We start from the raw sequence: 17286 nt of genomic DNA on the forward strand, positions 1-17286 counted from the left end.
CACACACCCCTTGTCTGGTTATCTCATGTGTCTTTGGGAAACTCCAGCCTCAAGTGGGATGATTCATGAATCAGAACATTCCAGCGGCTCAACTTTTAGGGAGCAGAGCTGACCCCTCAACCAGAAAGCAGGCTGGATCGGACAGCTAGGTGGAAGGTCTGGGTGAGTCCAGAGAGACATGTTTCTCTACCTGAGAGACCAGTGGGGCTTGTCAGGGATCAACTCTTAGAACCACAGTTCAGGTTGGGCCAGGAAGGGCTGCTTTTAGCAAGGAGCTTCCCCTCAGCTTTCTGCTCATGACTTAGGTCTTGTAACTCACCTACCTTTCTTCCACCCTCCTTCTTGGAGAAGTGTGGTGTTTTAACCCCACACTGAATGCTCCCCAGGCTCTCAACATAATCCTCTCTTCCTGATCCTCCGTAAGTCAGGAAGTTCTCAGAGGCCAATCCCCTTATTTTACAGACCGGGAAACTGAGTCCTCGAGAATGACTAGACCAAAGTAAAGTAATATAAGCCCAAGATCCCAGACCTTGTATAACCAAATACAGTCAGCTTCGAAACCCTTGAAGTCCCATTCAGTCTGAAGAGCCTCCTTCAACATTGGAAGGGCTCCTGGTTACCCAAGATCATAGGACAGTACAGTAACTAACCACTAGGAAGAAGTGGCGTTGTTGCGTCTTTCTATCTGAGGCTCCCTCTGACTACCCCGTTCCCACCCCCACGGCTCAGACACTGGCTCTGGCTTTCATCAGTTCACCACTGGGCAGCTCCAGTGACTCCTCCCAGCCTCCCACCCAGCCCTGGGGCTCTGGCTCCTGCCCTGGGATGCCATCATGGTGACGTTCCTCATACAAAGCTTTCATTAGCCATGCCTTGCTTGAGAGCCTACAGTGTCTCTATTATGTACAAGACAAACTCATCAGGCTGGCCACACCTTGCCTATCCAGTCATCTCTTCCCCTCCGCAACACACCCCTTCACGCCCCCTCCCCGCTCCACGACATCACCCTTGCTTCTGCTCAGGCTCTTCCCCACCCTGGACAGCTTTGCTTGCCAACCTCTTCATAAATCCTCCATCTCTTCAAAGCCTCTTCTCAAATCTGTCATCTCCACAAAGCCTGCTCCCACTCAACCCAAAGCCCTTTCTCCAGATACCAAAAGTACCCAGAGTTAGAATTATTCATTCTCACATCCAGTTGCCTGTGGTCTTAGTCTTGTTTGCTCTCCAGTTGCTAATGTAGGTTTCTGTCATTCCCCAAGCTCTGCAGGGCAAAGATGGTCTTTATTGTGCCTAGAAAAGGGCTAGGCTCACAGCAAATGCTCAATACAAGTGGTGCTGTGACTTGTCCTGGGAATTTGGGCTGGGGACGGAGATTCGATCCAGGCTGCTGATGGACGCTGGCGTTCCCTCAGCCTCAATGGGCACAGGGGAGTTGCCATGAACTAAGTGAGCTGTGGGGAAGGCACAGGGATCCAGGTAGGGTGAGCCAGTCTATGAGGGTGGCACAGAATGGGTTCAATCTATGATGGTCCAGGATGCTTCAGCTGCTTGCTCAGGCCTGGAAAGTTTTATTCCAGCTCTGGCTGCCGGGACAGAAGCTGCCTGGCTCCCTGGGAGCTAGGTACGCAACTGGGCAGGCCAACATGAAAAGAGTGTCTGTGTTCCCAGCTATTAGTCCATTTTGAAACCATGCTTCTGCCAGCAAGGTGGGACCCACCAAACCGGCTCTGCAGCAGGATACACCCTGCTCTTCCCTGCTCCATCACACACCCAGCAAAGTGCTCAACAGGGCCATCTCCAGCCACGTAGATCTCCCAATACCCTTCTCAAGAGCACTCATGCACTCACACAATTTCATGGGTTCCGTGTGCTCTCAGGCCTGGCAGGGGCTCTCCTGAGAGAGGACTTTGGTTGGAGGCTCCTCGAGGACAGATTCCACTTGCCACGTTCTAGGTTCCTGTCACTCCCCACTCAGTGCCCATACGAGGGGCCCTGTGAGCAGCAACACTCCTTCTTCTTCCTGGGGGCTAGGCAGAGCTGACCAGTCGCAGGGTGGCAAGGTGCACTTTGTGATGATGCACAGGAGGGCTGGGCAGGGGGTCTGGAGATGGCAGGTCCCCTCCCAGCCAGGGCTGCCCAGGAGGGAGCACATGGGGCTCCAGGGTGTTGAGAGTTCTCCCAGAGGGATAGGGGTGGCTGCTTACTTGGCAGTCTGAATCAGCATGGGTGCCACTGGGCCTGAGTCACCAAAGATGGGACTCCAGCAGGGGGAGGGCCCTGATTTCTGCCTCCTCCCGGGCACCCTCCCTCTCTGACTAGAAGCAGGGGGTCCACCCTGGGCTGGTCCACTGCTTTGGACAGAGCAGCACCACCACTCAGAAGCACTGATGTCTGGGCAAAGACAATTGCGTTTGTCCTTGGAGGAGGCTGTGGTGGACATGGCTGACAGTGGAGTCCTCCAGGGCAGGGAGGAGCAGCACCCATGATTCCATCACCAGCACCCTAAGACTAGTAATGCCTACCGAGGAGAGGGCCCAGCCCCAGAAATCACTTGATAGACATTTGTGAACTGAAGGACAATGGCTGGTGGATGACAAGATCCCCATGTACTGGGAAGAGACACATGAAACCTGAAACAGCCCGATGCCAGGTGCTGGCAGGTCTTATCACCTGGATTTCTAAAATTAACGAGATGAAAGTTTGGATGCCCATCCTGAGAGATCTGGCTAATCGTGGTCAGTGTCCCTCAGAACCGCTGAAGGGTGGAAATTGTGAGCAGACCTCAGTCAGTATCAAGACATGGATGTGGATAATTCAGAACAAATGTTCTAAAGTATCTGGATAGCTGATGCCCAAGTAGAAAAAATAATATAAAACTCAGGGCTGTAGCTTGTGGGTCTTTCAAGAAGGTGCTGGTCTCTCCAGGGAGGTCATGAGTCTGGGGCGAAAGGGGCATCTTGTCCTCTTGGGGTCCAGGCTTCAAGGCTGACTTTCTGGTCAGCTGGAGGGTCAGGCCCACCTCGGCCTCTGCTTCTGCTGGTGGCCACAGAGGGGAGATTGCACTGTGCACCCTGGCACCTAGCTCGGAGCTAGTGCTCAGTAACATCTGAGGGCTGAACAAACAGCTGTGCTGGCTCCAGCGTCCAGCTCTGTCTCCATGTCCTGCTTCCTTCTTAATCGCTGAATGGTGGGAGAAGGCAGATTGCCTGAAGATCTTCTCTTTTATCTCCTTTCCTCCTCTGAGAAGTAGGATTGTCTCAGCTCCTGGTGCCTCCAGATGGGTTTAGGAAACAAGGACCTGAGGTTTAATATGCAGGCATCCCTGTTTCAGTTTGGAAAGGAGATTCCTGGCAGCCAGTTGCCACTGCAGATGTGATTCCACAGACCCGAGGGGCAGAGGACTCTGCCATCTCTCTTTCATGGGCTCAAACAAGCCTAAGGCCTGGTCAGTCTGCCTTCCAGGAGCCCCACATTCTGTGGTCACAGCTTCCGGCTTTCAAACTCAGGGGCCGGCCACAGTGATGACTTTGACAGTTCATTCTGGGGAGGGAGAGGCAAGGGGCCTTACCAGGTGCCCACTGTGAAGTAATTCCTGGAATCTGGGATGGTGATCCAGGCTGTGGAAGACCATACTCGAGGGGTGGGAAGAGCCCACTGTGCCAAGTGTCCCCTGCCATGTGCTGGGAAGTCTGAGGAGGAGGTCCCCTGGTCCCCTGAGCTGCCCCTGTGCCCTAAGCCAGGAGGTGCTTCCCAGCCCTAAGAAGCTGTTGCTCTTAATTGTCTTTGATTCCAACTCATGGTGACCCCATGTGTGCAGAGTAGAACTGCTCCATAGGGTTCATAAGGCTATGAATTTTCAGAAGCAGATTGCCAGGCCTATCTTCCAAGGCTACTCAGGGTGGGTTCGAACTGCCGACCTTTTGGCTAGTAGTCGAGCACCTAACCGTTTGCGCCAAAGGCTGTTAGGTAGAAAAATCCTGAGGGATATATGCTTGCTGTTGTTAGGTGCTGTCAAGTCAGTTCCAACTCATAGTGACCCTATGCACCATAGATAGAATGCAGCACTGCTCGGTCCTGTGCCATGCTCACAATCGTTGTTATGCTTGAGCCCACTGTTGCAGACACTGTGTCAATCCGGGTATATGCTTACTTGGCACAAAACAGAGCTCCTTGGAGATACCAATAGTGGAAATCAACCACTTCTGCTGATTAATCAAGAATTTCACATGAAGGGAGGGACAGCTGGCGGGGCCCTCCAGCACATGGGTAATAGATGTCCCTTCTGGAAGACACGTGTACACACACACACCCACACACATTCCCATATGCACTCTCCACTTGCCTATGTGGGACATGCATCACTTAGCCCGGGGTGAACCCAGGTAGGGAAGGTCTTTGGAAGTTTCTTGAGCATATGCTGAGAGTACCTCAGCAGTGTATGGCGTTTTGCAGGTTTTACAGAGCTTCCCCATTCATCATTTTATTGGAGCCTCACAAGACCCCCCCAGTGAGGTGTTAGGGCAGGGTCAGCATCCTCACTCTCTCTGGGAGCATATTAAACTCAGAGATCTCTAGGCTTGGCCAGGACACACTGCTAAGGGACTTCTACCCCACCCAGTGTTTGCCCTCTATCCACTCTGCTCCCCTCCATCTGCTGATGCCTAGGAAGTCCCAATAGCAAAGACCTCTGCTGGTAGAGCACACTGTGCAGGAGCAGGCTTTGGGCTGCTCCAGGAACTCCACCAGCATCTCTGGCCAGTGCTGGCCTGACTCCTAGAAGACCCCCTCCCCAGGGATTCCAGATATAGGAGGTGCCTGCCCCCTCTTTTGGCTGATTGTAGGAGGTTCAGCAAGTTTCTCCTTGAAGACATTTAAGAAGAGTGTAGCTGCTCAACTGTACGCCAGTGCTGCTGGGCTGGAAGACCTTCTGTCCCGAGGGACCCCTGTGGGCAAGGAAGCCTTGTAGCCGTGACAACTGGTCCATCCTGGCTAGAACCATGAGAGGGAAGGCGGAGAAGAGTGACTGTTTTTGTTCCCCTCCAACCGCACTGACGAGCTCACATGAGTCAGGGCTGAGATCACAGGGAGTCACGCTGAGATTGGGAACTGAGGCGGAGTCTTGAAGTCTCCTGGAATTAATCAAGTTTTGCTGAGCTTCTTTGGTCATAGGCTGGGCACCCGTGCTCTAAGCCTCTGGGGGGTCAGGAGGGAGTAGAAGGGAGGGACGGGTCACTGGCTGGCCCTGACCTCTCGCCAGGCTTCCTCCCAGAGTGCTCCCTTCCCCTTGGTCCCCAGCACTGTGGGGTCTCCTGGGAGCTGATTATGGACAGAGTTAGATGTGGAAGAAGTTGGGGATTTCCTGGGAACCCTCTCCAGGTTGGTTCCAAAGGTCAATCTCACAGAAATCGGCACTCCACGGACACTTGATTAATACAGAGAATTGTAGACTCTGTCAGAAACATCATCTGTAAATGTTCCATTAAAAAAAAAAAAAATTATTCAGCCAGCCATGTGACCGGTCACCTTGGTGAGGGGAGGTGCTCCACTTTGTCACTTTTCTCCTTGGCAAAGGGCCTCAAACAGCAGGGACACGTTACCCAGACCCTCAGCCCTCTTACCTGATCTGAATGCATCCACTCCTCCTTATCCCATGCCCCAGAACCTCTCAGAATGTGGGACACACACCACAGACGGTTATGAGGAGACATTAGGGGATTCAAGGACACACAGCAATCGCGAACACTGAAGCACACAGAAAGCCCTTCCCCTTTCCATTTTGACGACCACTAGGAGAAAGTTTCAGCTGGTACCAGCATGTTTCTGACTAATATCCCATTCTGACCAAAAAAAAAAGAAAAAAAAAACAGATCACAGGCTCAGAGCTTTCTGTCAGGTAAACGTACCTAGCTGGAATTACAATGCTATTTATTTATTTTTTTAAATTTTATTGTGCTTTAGGTGGAAGTTTACAGTGCAAATTAATTTCTCATTCAAAAATTTATACACAAATTGTTTGGTGACATTGGTTGCAATCCCTGCAAAGTGTCAGCTCTGTCCCCCTTTCCCTTTTCACTCTGGGTTCTCCGTGTCCGTTTGTCTAGTCTTCCTGTTCCTTCTTCCCTTCTCATCTTTGCTTTTGGGCAGGTGTTGCCCATTTGGTCTCATATACTTGATTGCACTAAGAAGTACATTCCTCACGCGTGTTATTGCTCGTTTTATAGGCCTGTCTAATCTTTGGCTGGAAGGTGGACTTTGGGAGTGGCTTCAGTTCTGAATTAGCAGCGTGTCCGGGGGGCCATGGCCTCAGGGGTTCCTCCAGTCTCTGTTAGACCAGTAAGTCTGGTCTTTTTTTGTGAATTTGAATTTTGTTCTACATTTTTCTCCCGCTCTGTCTGGGACCCTCTTTAGTGATCCCTGTCAGATTGGTGGGTGGTGTAGCTGGGCACCGTCTAGTTCTTTGGGGCTTGGGCTGCTGGAGGCTGTGGTTCATGTGGTCCATTAGTCCTTTGAACTGTAATGTTATTTTGTTTTAAAAAATAATGTTGCCGTTGTTTCATTCTATTTATTATTATGGTTATTAACATTATGGTTTAGTCTTGATTTATGGCCAGGGGTACTGTTTTTCTATTTGAGTGAGTGATATAAAGTTTTTTTCAACATAAAAGCATGGAAATTGAGAAATAATTCCATTAAAAACAGTAAATAATGATGGGTATGAAGATTTCACAAAAATTGTGACAGGAATACAAAGGACTGAGCTTGGGACACTATTGCCACAGGGGCAAAAGCCAGCGTGATGTAACAGTGTAACAGTGAACACTGGGCAAAGCGTCAGCCATCAGCTTCTAGTCCTGGTCTTCCCACTGACTAGCTTTGCAGCCTTGGGTAAGTCACCTCACCTTTCTGAGCCTCAGTATCCCCAACTACAAAGTGACCTGTAAGGCTTCTTATTCCTTTTGACAGTCTGATTCAGCCCTTGCTGGAAGTCACAGCTGCCTTTTCAACCCCCTCAGGGCTGCAGAACAAACCCTACCAGCCCTGCACCTCTGTCCCCTTCCAGGTATATGGTGTGGGGGCTGAGGTGGAGGGAAAGGCTCCATTGTAGAGCTCACAGCTGCTTCTCTCTCCACCCGAGTCTCTGCCTTTCCCTTTCCCACTCTCCTGCCAGATTTGCTTTTGTTTTTCAGCTGAGCTTGCTCTCTTGGGGCAGGAAGGCCTCTGCAGAGACACGCCGGGGCCCTGGGGCAAAGTGCTGAGCCTCACCCTGGCAAAGGGTGGGGACGGCTTTTCCCACCCACTTGGGAAATGCTGCTGCGTTGGTCTCACTGAGGCCAGTGACAACAGGAAAACCCTCAAACCAGAGAAGAGGCACCCAAAGATCTATCCAGGGCTTTGTTGGGATGGCCCTTCATCCCGTGCCCCTTTTCCTGTCTGTGGAGCTTGTCCAGTGGAGGGAAAATGCTGACTCCCCTCTCTCTGTGCCCTTGGGCTCCTCCCGCCTCTCCATCTTTGTGCCCCCTCCTCCCCCAAGTCCACGGGGCTGGCTCAGTTCTTCCAAATCTACCTGGGAGGTTCTGGGCAAGCCCCTGCATTTTTCTGTAGCTTGATTTCCCTGAATTTTAAAATCAGAATGACAGTACCTGGTTTATGGCTCTAGCTCCCCAAGACTGCCGGATCAAGTGCAGAAATCACAACACACGAGCACTCTGTGTAAGTTTAAAATGCTATACTAATTCAAGGGATTATTAAATGACTGGGGCAGAAGACGGGAATCCTTCCCACATGAGCACTGATTGAAGATGCATGCAGTGGGACTGAAGCAGCCTTGCAAGCTGCCACTTGCCTACTAATCCAGAAGCTGAGGGCCCGTCCCCAAAACTCCAAGACTCCGGGGCTGGGGCTCAAAAGATCACCTGGTCCCAACCCTTCATTTACTCACTAGGAAACTGAGGCCTGGAGAAGTTGACGTAAGCTTGTGCTACAAAATTTAGCATTTAATTATATCCTCTCGTATGATGTTGTTTACCGTGTAAGGAGTTAAAATACTTGTTGGTTGAGTAGATTCATTTTTGTCCAAAAAAAAAAAAAAAAAAGACCAAAACCAAAACTCTACTCATTTTCTTCTGGAGTAAAACAATTACCCTTATTCTTCATATCTTCCCTCTAAACTTCCAGGGCTTTGAATATGAGTGTGAGGTGGAAGGCAGGGAGAACAATGGCCACAGTAGCACATCAGGGTCGCTGAAATTGAGCCCATGTCCATCTGAGCACTAGCTTCCCAGCCTAGCCATAAACTCAGATGTCTACACCAATGGCACGGAAGTGCTTAATGGACATTTGCTGATTGATGAAGCTAAAGGAAGACACAGACCAGCTTCTGTCTCATGAGAAGAGTGGATTTCCACCCTGTGGACCCTCAGAGAAAGGCCCACTGGTGGTCATGTTCCGGGCTGGCGACCCCTGAAGTGTCCCAGAAACCATGTAACCACCACACTGTGTCCCTGGGCAGCGACATTTCTCCCTGAACATTCTGACCAAATTGCCCTGGCTCCCCTGAGAATCCACACAGCCAGGGAAGCACAAGTCAGATTCTCCTGGGTCTGCGTGCTCCTCCCAGGGGCAGGAGAAAGGATCAGGGTACTGGCTCAGCTTAGAGGGGCACCCTGGGGTCTATGCTCCCAGGAACTGGCTGCAGAAGCCCAGGGAGGCTTACAAGACCCCTGGAGCCGCATCGACAACCAGCCAGCCACCCTCCTTTGGGTGATTCTTTTGTGAAGAGTCAGAAAGGGAGGCCCTGGACTACTCTCAGACCACAGCCCCAGGCCTAGGGAGCCTGCTCCCTCATCCGCCCTCTGCTAAGGGCCAGGCCTCCTCTCCTTTCACACCCAGTTCAAAGCTTAGCTCCCCTGGAAACCTGTCCCTGGTTCCCTCAGCCTGATTTTCAAGCTCGCCCTTGGAGCTTGATACCATTTCATTTTATTCCTTGAACCATATTCTCCTCCCTTTGCAAAGTCTGAGTTGCTGATATGGGGAGGGAGGATTCTCTGACTTCCCTCCCCCAGGAAAGACACAGAATACGGGACGTCAGAGGGGCAAGGAGACCATCTGAGTCACCATTTGGTCTTACCGACCAAGCCTGACGCCCAGCAGGGAAGAGGTCCTACGAGGGTCATCTGGGCAGTGTTGGAGAACCCTCGCGCCCCGGCCAGGGCTCCTTCCTTTTCTCCACATTATCTCTGACTCTAAAAGGCTTCCCAGGCTTATCCAATCCTCAGTCAGGAGGAGAGGTCTCCAGTACCTTTAAGGGGCTGAAGTCAGCTGTGCAGAGAAAAACAAGCACTGGAAAGGAACCACTTGAGTCTGGCCTCAACCTGAAAGGTGACAGAAACTAGGCACATTGAAAGCAAAGCCATTCTGGTGGCCTGTGGCTTACAAGAGAAGGCTCACCCTGAGGAACACTCAAGAGCCTCAACGTTTGCCTAGTCTTCTCTTTAGTTTAGATGCAGGGGGTGTCTCCAGAAGCGGCAATCTGTCTGCGAAAACAGGCCTGCTCTGGGCTGTTCCTCTCCACAGGGAGGGACACCCTCGGAGCTGGCCCTTCACTCGGCTCACTCACCTCCATTCTCTTCCAGGAGGCACATTCTGTCCCTCAGCAAGTAGGATTGTTGCGTCTTCTTGTTGGGTGAGAGCCTGGGGCCCTTTGGGACCCTCCTATCTCCCAGGGCTGGGCAGGGGTGAGTCACAAGCTGGCAGCAGGTACACCGAGTTGGCAAACACATCAATTGCTCCCTCTCGGCTGCTGGGGAATAGGAGCCTGTGTCCACTCTCTATCTTTCCTGCACCTGGGCTTTTCAAGACAACACAGGGGCCCTGCGGGCACAGCCGAAGGAACCTAGTTTGCGCATCTGGAAAGTGGCATTCAGAGTTGAGAAATGGGGCAGAGGGAGCGGGACTGGGCCTGAGTTTTGAGTCTAGGTAGTGACTAGGCAGAGCTATTTGCTGTGCCTCAGTTTCCCTCTCTGTAAAGCTAAAGGAAATGAGGTCCTACCAACTCTCCATCCTGTTGCAAGGGTTAATTAACTGGTGTTTTCCTGATGCCTGGAGATGCTCTGATGAAAGCAGGGAGGAGGTGAAGAAGCCAGTATCTACCTGCAGGCCTGGAGCAGAGGTCTCAGCCAGAGGAGCTGACCCTGCCCCCGGCTCCTCACTGACCTGGAGAGATCACACAGCTTTGGCTATGGGGGCCTGCCACCACTCAGAGTCAGTTCTCAAGCCACACAAAGTCCTAGAAAGTGAGCATTCATTGTATGAGTCCTTGGCTAGGACCTAGTCTGCCTGCCTTGCTCCATAAATGAGAAAACTAAGCCATAGAGAGGTGAAGGCTTGTAGCAGCCCAACTGAGAGAGAATCCAGGCCTCCTACTGCTGATCAGATATGTCATATCCTTAACCCCCCCATTGCCTTTGAGACAGGCATTATTCACCCATTTCATAGATGGGCAAGCTGGAGCTCAGCCAGGTTAAGAATTTGCCTAGGGACACACCACTAGTTGAGAGGCAGAGCTAGGATGATTTGAACCTGAAGTTCATGGCAAAGTCTGGTGCTTGTTCCACCACATCAAGCTCTCTTGGAACTGCCTCTGTTAACTGTGGATTCATAAAGAATGGTCTTTTTCTGCTGCCTCAAGGGCAAGAGTCCTGAGTGTTTCTCTCTCGCATCCCTTCTACAGTACCTGGCCCAGAGTTCTGCCCTTGTGGATGCTCATTCAACGTGGCTAACTGTGAACGAGGCTGAACCACCAGCCTGGAGAGCACTGTGCTTAGATTTCCCAACCCTTATGGAAACTTGATGCAACCACAGTCTTCTCATCTGTAAAGGAGGCTTATCCAGGTTGCTCAGCCAGGTTTAGGAGGGCAGAGGGAGTTCTCCTCGATGTAAGGGTCCTAGCAAGTTGTCCACGAGACCCTGTCGTAATGGAATCATCAAATACAGACATAGCAATCAGCCAAGCACAACTGAGAAGGGGCTGGGAAAAAGATTCACTGGCAAGTTCTGGGTTAAAGTGGAGAAATGGGGTCAGGAACAGGACAAACCAAGACAGAGACAGAATTCTCCCTGGTTATATTCCTGGGTATTCCCACCCTCAGGAGAGCCAGCTGGATTTAACTGAGCATGGCTGGGTGATTCAATATGGTGGCTGCCAGAGTATGCCCTGTACCCAATCCCCTGGCTGCTGGTGCCTGCAGGGCATCTCTCCTCTACAGAGCAGATCCTGGGCAGGATGGTCTAGTCTAATCCATAACCAATGAATATTTCATTTGAAATGACTCCCAGGAGAACAGATGCTCAAGATGTGCTTCTCGATTTGAAAATAGGAACACTCCTTAGAGTTGGGGTTGATAGAAGAGAGGACTATCATCTAATCCAGAAACACTCCCTGGAAATCAAAATCAATTACTTGCTTCAGCTTCATCTGGGACAAACCCATGTACTAAAAGTCTATTTTCGGCTTTGGAATAGAAGGGCTGTGCCTTCCGATGGCTCCCACTCTCTACTCCCCTCATCCTCGTCCTCAGCTGACCAACAGAAAGGTGCTCAGTGACCACTAAGACGGGTCAAAATGCCTCTGTTTTCTCACCAAAAATGGCACAGCCTACAGTAATTCTGTTCAGGTCCCTAACCTAGGATAGGAGTGCCGTAGGGGGTCTTGTTTTTACTACAGGGAATGAATGGGGAGATACTCTGACCTAGGGTTGCCAGATTTAGCAGAAAAAAATGCAGACCGATTAAATTTGAATTTCAGATAAAAAACAAATAATTTTTTAGTGTAAGTATGTCCCAAACACTGTATTTTATCTGGCAACCCTACCCTGACCCCTAGTAATGCTTACAGCTGAGGGAAGCCGGCTTGAGTCTAGGATGGAAAAACGTGGCCACTTTCCTGCCTCTTTTGAGTGAGGTTGACTCCTCAAAGAGGGATGAGGCCTGGTTGCGGGGGACAGGGACAGAGGGAGAGAGAAAATTTAAGAATTAAAAGACACGGGTCTCTTGTAAGTCCCTGGAACATGGCTGTAGTGTTAAAATACTGAGATTGCAGAAAAACATGAAATGACCAAAAAGGGCAAATGTCTGCGGTAATTAAAACAAAACATCACCAGGTTAGGAGTTAGAAGGCCAGTGTTCTAGTCTGCTGTTCCATCAACCAGCTGTGTGTCCTTTGAAGAGTCATCTGTCTTCTTTTTGGGCCTGAGTTTCCTCAACTGTTAATTGTCCTCTTGGGGCTCTAATATCTCACAAGTCTGGTTCTAAGAACGAGAGCACCACAGGTGAGTCTGTTTGTGAAATTGAGCATCGGGGCTGAAGACTGTGGCCTTTGTCCCACCTCTCCTGGCTCCTCCCTCTCCCAGAGGTCCTGGGGCTCCAATGCTGTCACCCAGCAGATACTTGTCTCCGAAGGTGGAGGAAGTAGGAGTGGCCAGTCGAGAGAGGAGAATGGCTAGGCCAATGAGCTTCTTTGAGTCTATCTTTTTTTTGAGCCACTTTATGTTTTTTTCTAAGACTAACTTTGTTGTAAGTTTTGTTTTATTACAAGACTATCTTTAATTTTCTTAATTTGTAATGTAAGTGATCATAGACTATAAGTAGTATGGTCATTTTTTTAAAAAAAAATTAGATGGATTAGATATAATAAATATCTAAAACTTAGATATTCTCTCCTGATATAGAATACGAGGTAAAACTATAAAATAACACTAAAAATGCTGTTTAAGCATTTAAAATACTTTCTTTTGGGAACTGCCTGCAGATTCATTGCATATTTAAATAAAATCTATACTTCATGGTGACAAATCATTGTGATTTAAGGGTGGATTTGATATTTGGAACTGGAGCCAAATCTGAAGGGTGAGGCATTCAAAGTGAGTAGTGTCATTTATGGTCAAACACAAACTACAGCAATAAAGAAATGAGACTGGTTTTCTTACATGGCTCCTAAAAGACACTGAAGACAGTCTACTTAAATTTTTTAGAGGTTCTGGAAATATTCTGAACAATGGCAGTATTGGTGGAATACTCCAGTATAGCAACTAAGACCTGCCTTCTGTTTGTCTGTTGACATCTGTGCTTCTCTGACTCGACTAGAAGTTCACTGAGGGCAAAGACAGAGTATTTTCATCTATGTGTCCACAGCACCCAGCTCACTGCCTTGCCCCAGTGGTTGCTCAATACAAGTTGGCTGACTGAGTGAATATGAAGTATCTGCAGGAAACCGTTCTTCATCAGTATTAAGAAGCTCCCGAGAACATGCTGACAATGCTTGTGCCGAGGAGCCACACCCTCCCTCCACGCTCCCTGCCTTCTGCTGCCATGTTGGTTTAACCACAAGGGAGGAAATAAAATCGTTCTGTGCCAGTTGTACCATCCATGTGAAAATCCCACAGGCACAGCATTATCTCACTGCTACGGATCTCTATTTACCTCTTCTCCAGCTCTCCTTCTTCCTAAGCCTGGACCCCGTTTGCTTTTGCCCAGTCCTCGGCTGATTACATGTCTGGCTCCAACATCAATTATTCCATTTCCTCCCTACTTGCCTCCCCCCCTTACCTTGCCAAATCCTAGTATGTGCACAGTTCCTCCCTGTTCCCATAGACTCTCCTGAACTGAGAGGAGACGGGATGTGCCTCAGCAGCTACCTTGCCATGAGTCATATCTGAAATCCTGCCAGCGAGGAGGGTTGGGTCTGAGGGTGGGGGCATTTTCACTGGTTGTTAGAAAATGGGCACAGGGAGGGGTGGGGGCCAGACTGGGAGCAATAAAAGCTGGTGAGATAGCTAAGGACTGAGCTAATTAACCAGAAGCAAAATGCTCAACATGGTCTATGTGGGGATCTGTTTTTAGATGCACCTATAAGGTCACTATGAATCGGAATTGACTTGATGGCCACGGGTTTGGTTTGGTTTTTGGTTTCCCAAAAGAGTCCCCTTACAGCTCTCAGTTACAAATTTCCATGTGTAATAACCACACACTGCCCATCTGATAACACTTCAAGTCAGTGAAACATGATATGAACCTGGGAGTGAAGTAGACATGGCAGGTATCGTCATTCCTGTTGTACAAATGAGAAGATAGATGCCCAGAGAGGTTAAGAGGTTTAGCCAAAGTCACAGAACCAGGCCTAGAACCTAAGTCTTCCAACCTCTGATTCAATAAGATCTTGCCTGGAAAGACATGTAACTTTTGTATTGTCAGCCTGGTTATTCATTCTGACTTGGTCCAGTGGCCTGCCTTTCTTGGGTCTTTACACTAAGTCATTTTCTGAGTTTGCATTATCATCACCCCTGTGTCAAAGCCCTTTATTGACACCTGTGCCTGATCAACCAGCTTAATGGGCTCAGTCAGCTGTATATATGTGGCATTGAGGGTGTCAGTTGACATCAAGAGTCAGGGGGGAAAGAAAAGGAGGGAAATAAATTCGCAGCAAACCTAGTTAACTTTTCCCTTTAGTCCTCAATCTGTAACAAGAAAGACATATCCTCCAAAATCAGCCCCGAGAAGAATTTAGGAAGGAAGGAATCAAACTAATGACATAAAGACACCAGACTCATAAACTATCCACCCTCTCCCTTGCCCAGGACCTCAGGACCTTCAACAATCAGGGTGACACCTGTGAGCAATGTTGGCTCAAAGCAAATACCACTGAAAGGAGCCTCAAGAAGTCAGCGTGCTCAGCTTCCCTTGTAAAAACAGCCTCCATCCCCATCTGTACCATGCCTTAAGGGTCTCAGAAAGGAATTCCCAAGAATGATACTGGTTAATGTTGAAATCAGTGAAAGTAAATGAAAATCATAGAATTTGGGGACTGCAAGAAGCCTTGGGTGTCATCTAGTTCAGCAGCCCTGATTCATAGTAGAAGACAACTCTTGCCCTGGCTTGTAGGGTTGTATCCAGAGCATTTAGCACAATGCTTGGCACAGAGTTAGGGCTCAACAAATATCTGTTCAATAAATAGATGGATGGGTTGAGACAGAGGGTTGAGATTACATAGAAAGATAGTGACTGAGTCAGAATTAAGGGATCTAGAATCATCTCTATCCATGTTAATTAAAAAAAAAAAAAAAGTCTTAAGAACTATTAACAGCCAGGCTTTTTTCACGCACATTATCTCATGTAATCCAGACAATAACCACAACAGGTAGACTGTGTTATATTCACTTTACATGTGACGAAACTGAGGCCCAGATGTTGAAGTCATTTGCCCAAGAGCTAGAATTTGAACCCAGGTTTGGCTGACTGTTACAAACTCCAGCACGTTCCCCTCCAGCACGCAGTCACTTATTCAGGAGTCACTGAGGTAGACTTGCTTTCCTGGTCTCAGAGGACCTCTAGATCCCCCTCCTTGACCATCAACACATACTGAAGAGAGCGCCCCCTTTAGGATTTCCTAGAAACATCTAAATTGGTCTACAAATGGACATAGACAATTCAAACTTCTCTTAAATCTATGACTAATTAAGACAAATTGGGAAAAGAAAAAAAATTTTTTGAAGTATCTTCTTTTCTTAATGCTTTTTCCTAAAATGCTCTCATTTGGGACATTCAGAAATATCCAATCAGCCCAAACAGGAGGCTGCATTAAGAGCCACCGATGAAATAATGGCCAAGTGAACAGACCTGGTCAGAACCGGTAAGCCTTACTTCACAGACCAAAGCAGCCCCCTTCCCACCTGCATCACCCTTCTTAGTATCCAGTGCAGGTTTTCTCAACCATAAACCCCAAACCAGCCCCACAAACACTCCAAATCTTTTTGAATGGAAGCAGTTCCTTACCGGATATCCCCATGAGCCATTTCCTGCCTGGAACTTGGAGTAGTAGGTGTTCCGGTTGGTGGTCCCATAGTTATTGTAATTGTCAGCCAAGCCATCGTACATGGAACCTTGAGGGCAAAGGAAGGGAGTTAGGAAAGTGATGGTCATGCTCTTCACCACCCCTCCTCCCCAGGGTGTCATTTCTGCATGTAGGGCCACGATGCCCCATGGAGGAGACCAGTCTGAGCTCCTGGAGGAGGAGGAGGGTAGAGATGTCACCAGTGGCCACCTCCGTCTAATCACCACATCCTCCACAGCCAGAGCCAACAGAAGGGCCAGCAAGACTGCTGTGGAGACAGCTCTGAGAGTTTTGGCCAACTCCTTCCTCGGGGCCTAATCGCTGCCCTCCTGCTTGGGCTAGTCCAGTCGACACCTACAGGCAAGGAGTTGGCTTGGAGGGCCTCTGAGCACCGCTGTTCCATTCCAAGGTATCACAACTCCATGTTCCACAAGGATAAGCTTCCCACCCAGGGAAGGCTGGCAGGATCTCGACATTCCAGGTCTAGAACACTGAGGTCAGGGCCACAGAGCAGCCATGACTGGTTAGTCTGAGTTGGGCAGGACTCTGGTTTCAAATCTCAGCCCGGCCCCCATCAGTGACCAGGTGACCTTCCACCCCCTCCTTCATCTCCTAGGTGCTCCAGTTGGTAAAGGGGGAGCAGTGATCAACCTCAAAGCGCCTTGGTGAGGATTAATTAATGTTTTTGGAGACCTACAAATGATAGGCTCTGTGGGAGGACAGAGTGTCATTAGGGTTATTAATGACAAACTGGCTTTGAATTATAGAAAGCAGAACTGGATTTTGGTCTCCTGGTGGGTCCACCCCCCTTCTCTCCCCTTCACGAGACGTGAGGGGGGCCTGAAAGGACAGCTCCAACTCCATGCAAGCTGGTCTTCTCACCATCCATGAAGGTGTGTTGCACCTCCATGACTGTGCTCACACAGTCCCCTTGCAGAGATGGCCTTCCCTCCCTGGTCATAACCATGTAATTCACCCAGTTTACCAAGCCAAGCTCAAGACCCCGCCCCCTCCAGGAAGCCTTTTCTGACCAGTCCTGCTCAAAAAAAAGCTCTTCTGCCTCTGAACACATACTGTCTTGCTGTGTGTACCCCAAGTCACATCCTGCCTCGTGTCCCATTCCCTCAGCTAAACCATGAACTCCATGAGGGGCAAGCCATGTCCCTATGGTCTGGACATCCTCTTGTTAAATGATGGGGTTTGGGAGTAAAGGTAAGCTCCAATGGGAGCCTTCAAGAGGAATATGTACTCTTTGTGTCTAAAGTTAAGTCTCTGGGTGGCATAAATGACTGTTTGGTTACTAACAGAAAGGTTGCCTGTGTGGAATCCACCCAGAGATGCCTTGGAAGAAAGGCCTGGTGATCTACTTTTGAAAGATCACAGTCATTGAAAACCCTGTGGAG

General features: G+C 49.3%; 1 protein-coding gene across 1 annotated transcript in view; it reads right to left on the reverse strand.

Annotated features, from left to right (window-relative positions):
- Positions 1-17286, reverse strand: part of PKP1 (plakophilin 1) — a 47834-nt gene that overhangs the window by 20294 nt on the left and 10254 nt on the right. Inside the window, exon 2 of the mRNA XM_004375307.1 lies at positions 15826-15932. Coding sequence (XP_004375364.1) covers positions 15826-15932 — 107 coding nt within the window. The remainder of the gene's footprint in view (positions 1-15825; positions 15933-17286) is intronic.

The sequence above is a fragment of the Trichechus manatus genome, unplaced genomic scaffold (assembly GCF_000243295.1).
Source record: "Trichechus manatus latirostris isolate Lorelei unplaced genomic scaffold, TriManLat1.0 scaffold00035, whole genome shotgun sequence".
NCBI lineage: Eukaryota > Metazoa > Chordata > Mammalia > Sirenia > Trichechidae > Trichechus > Trichechus manatus.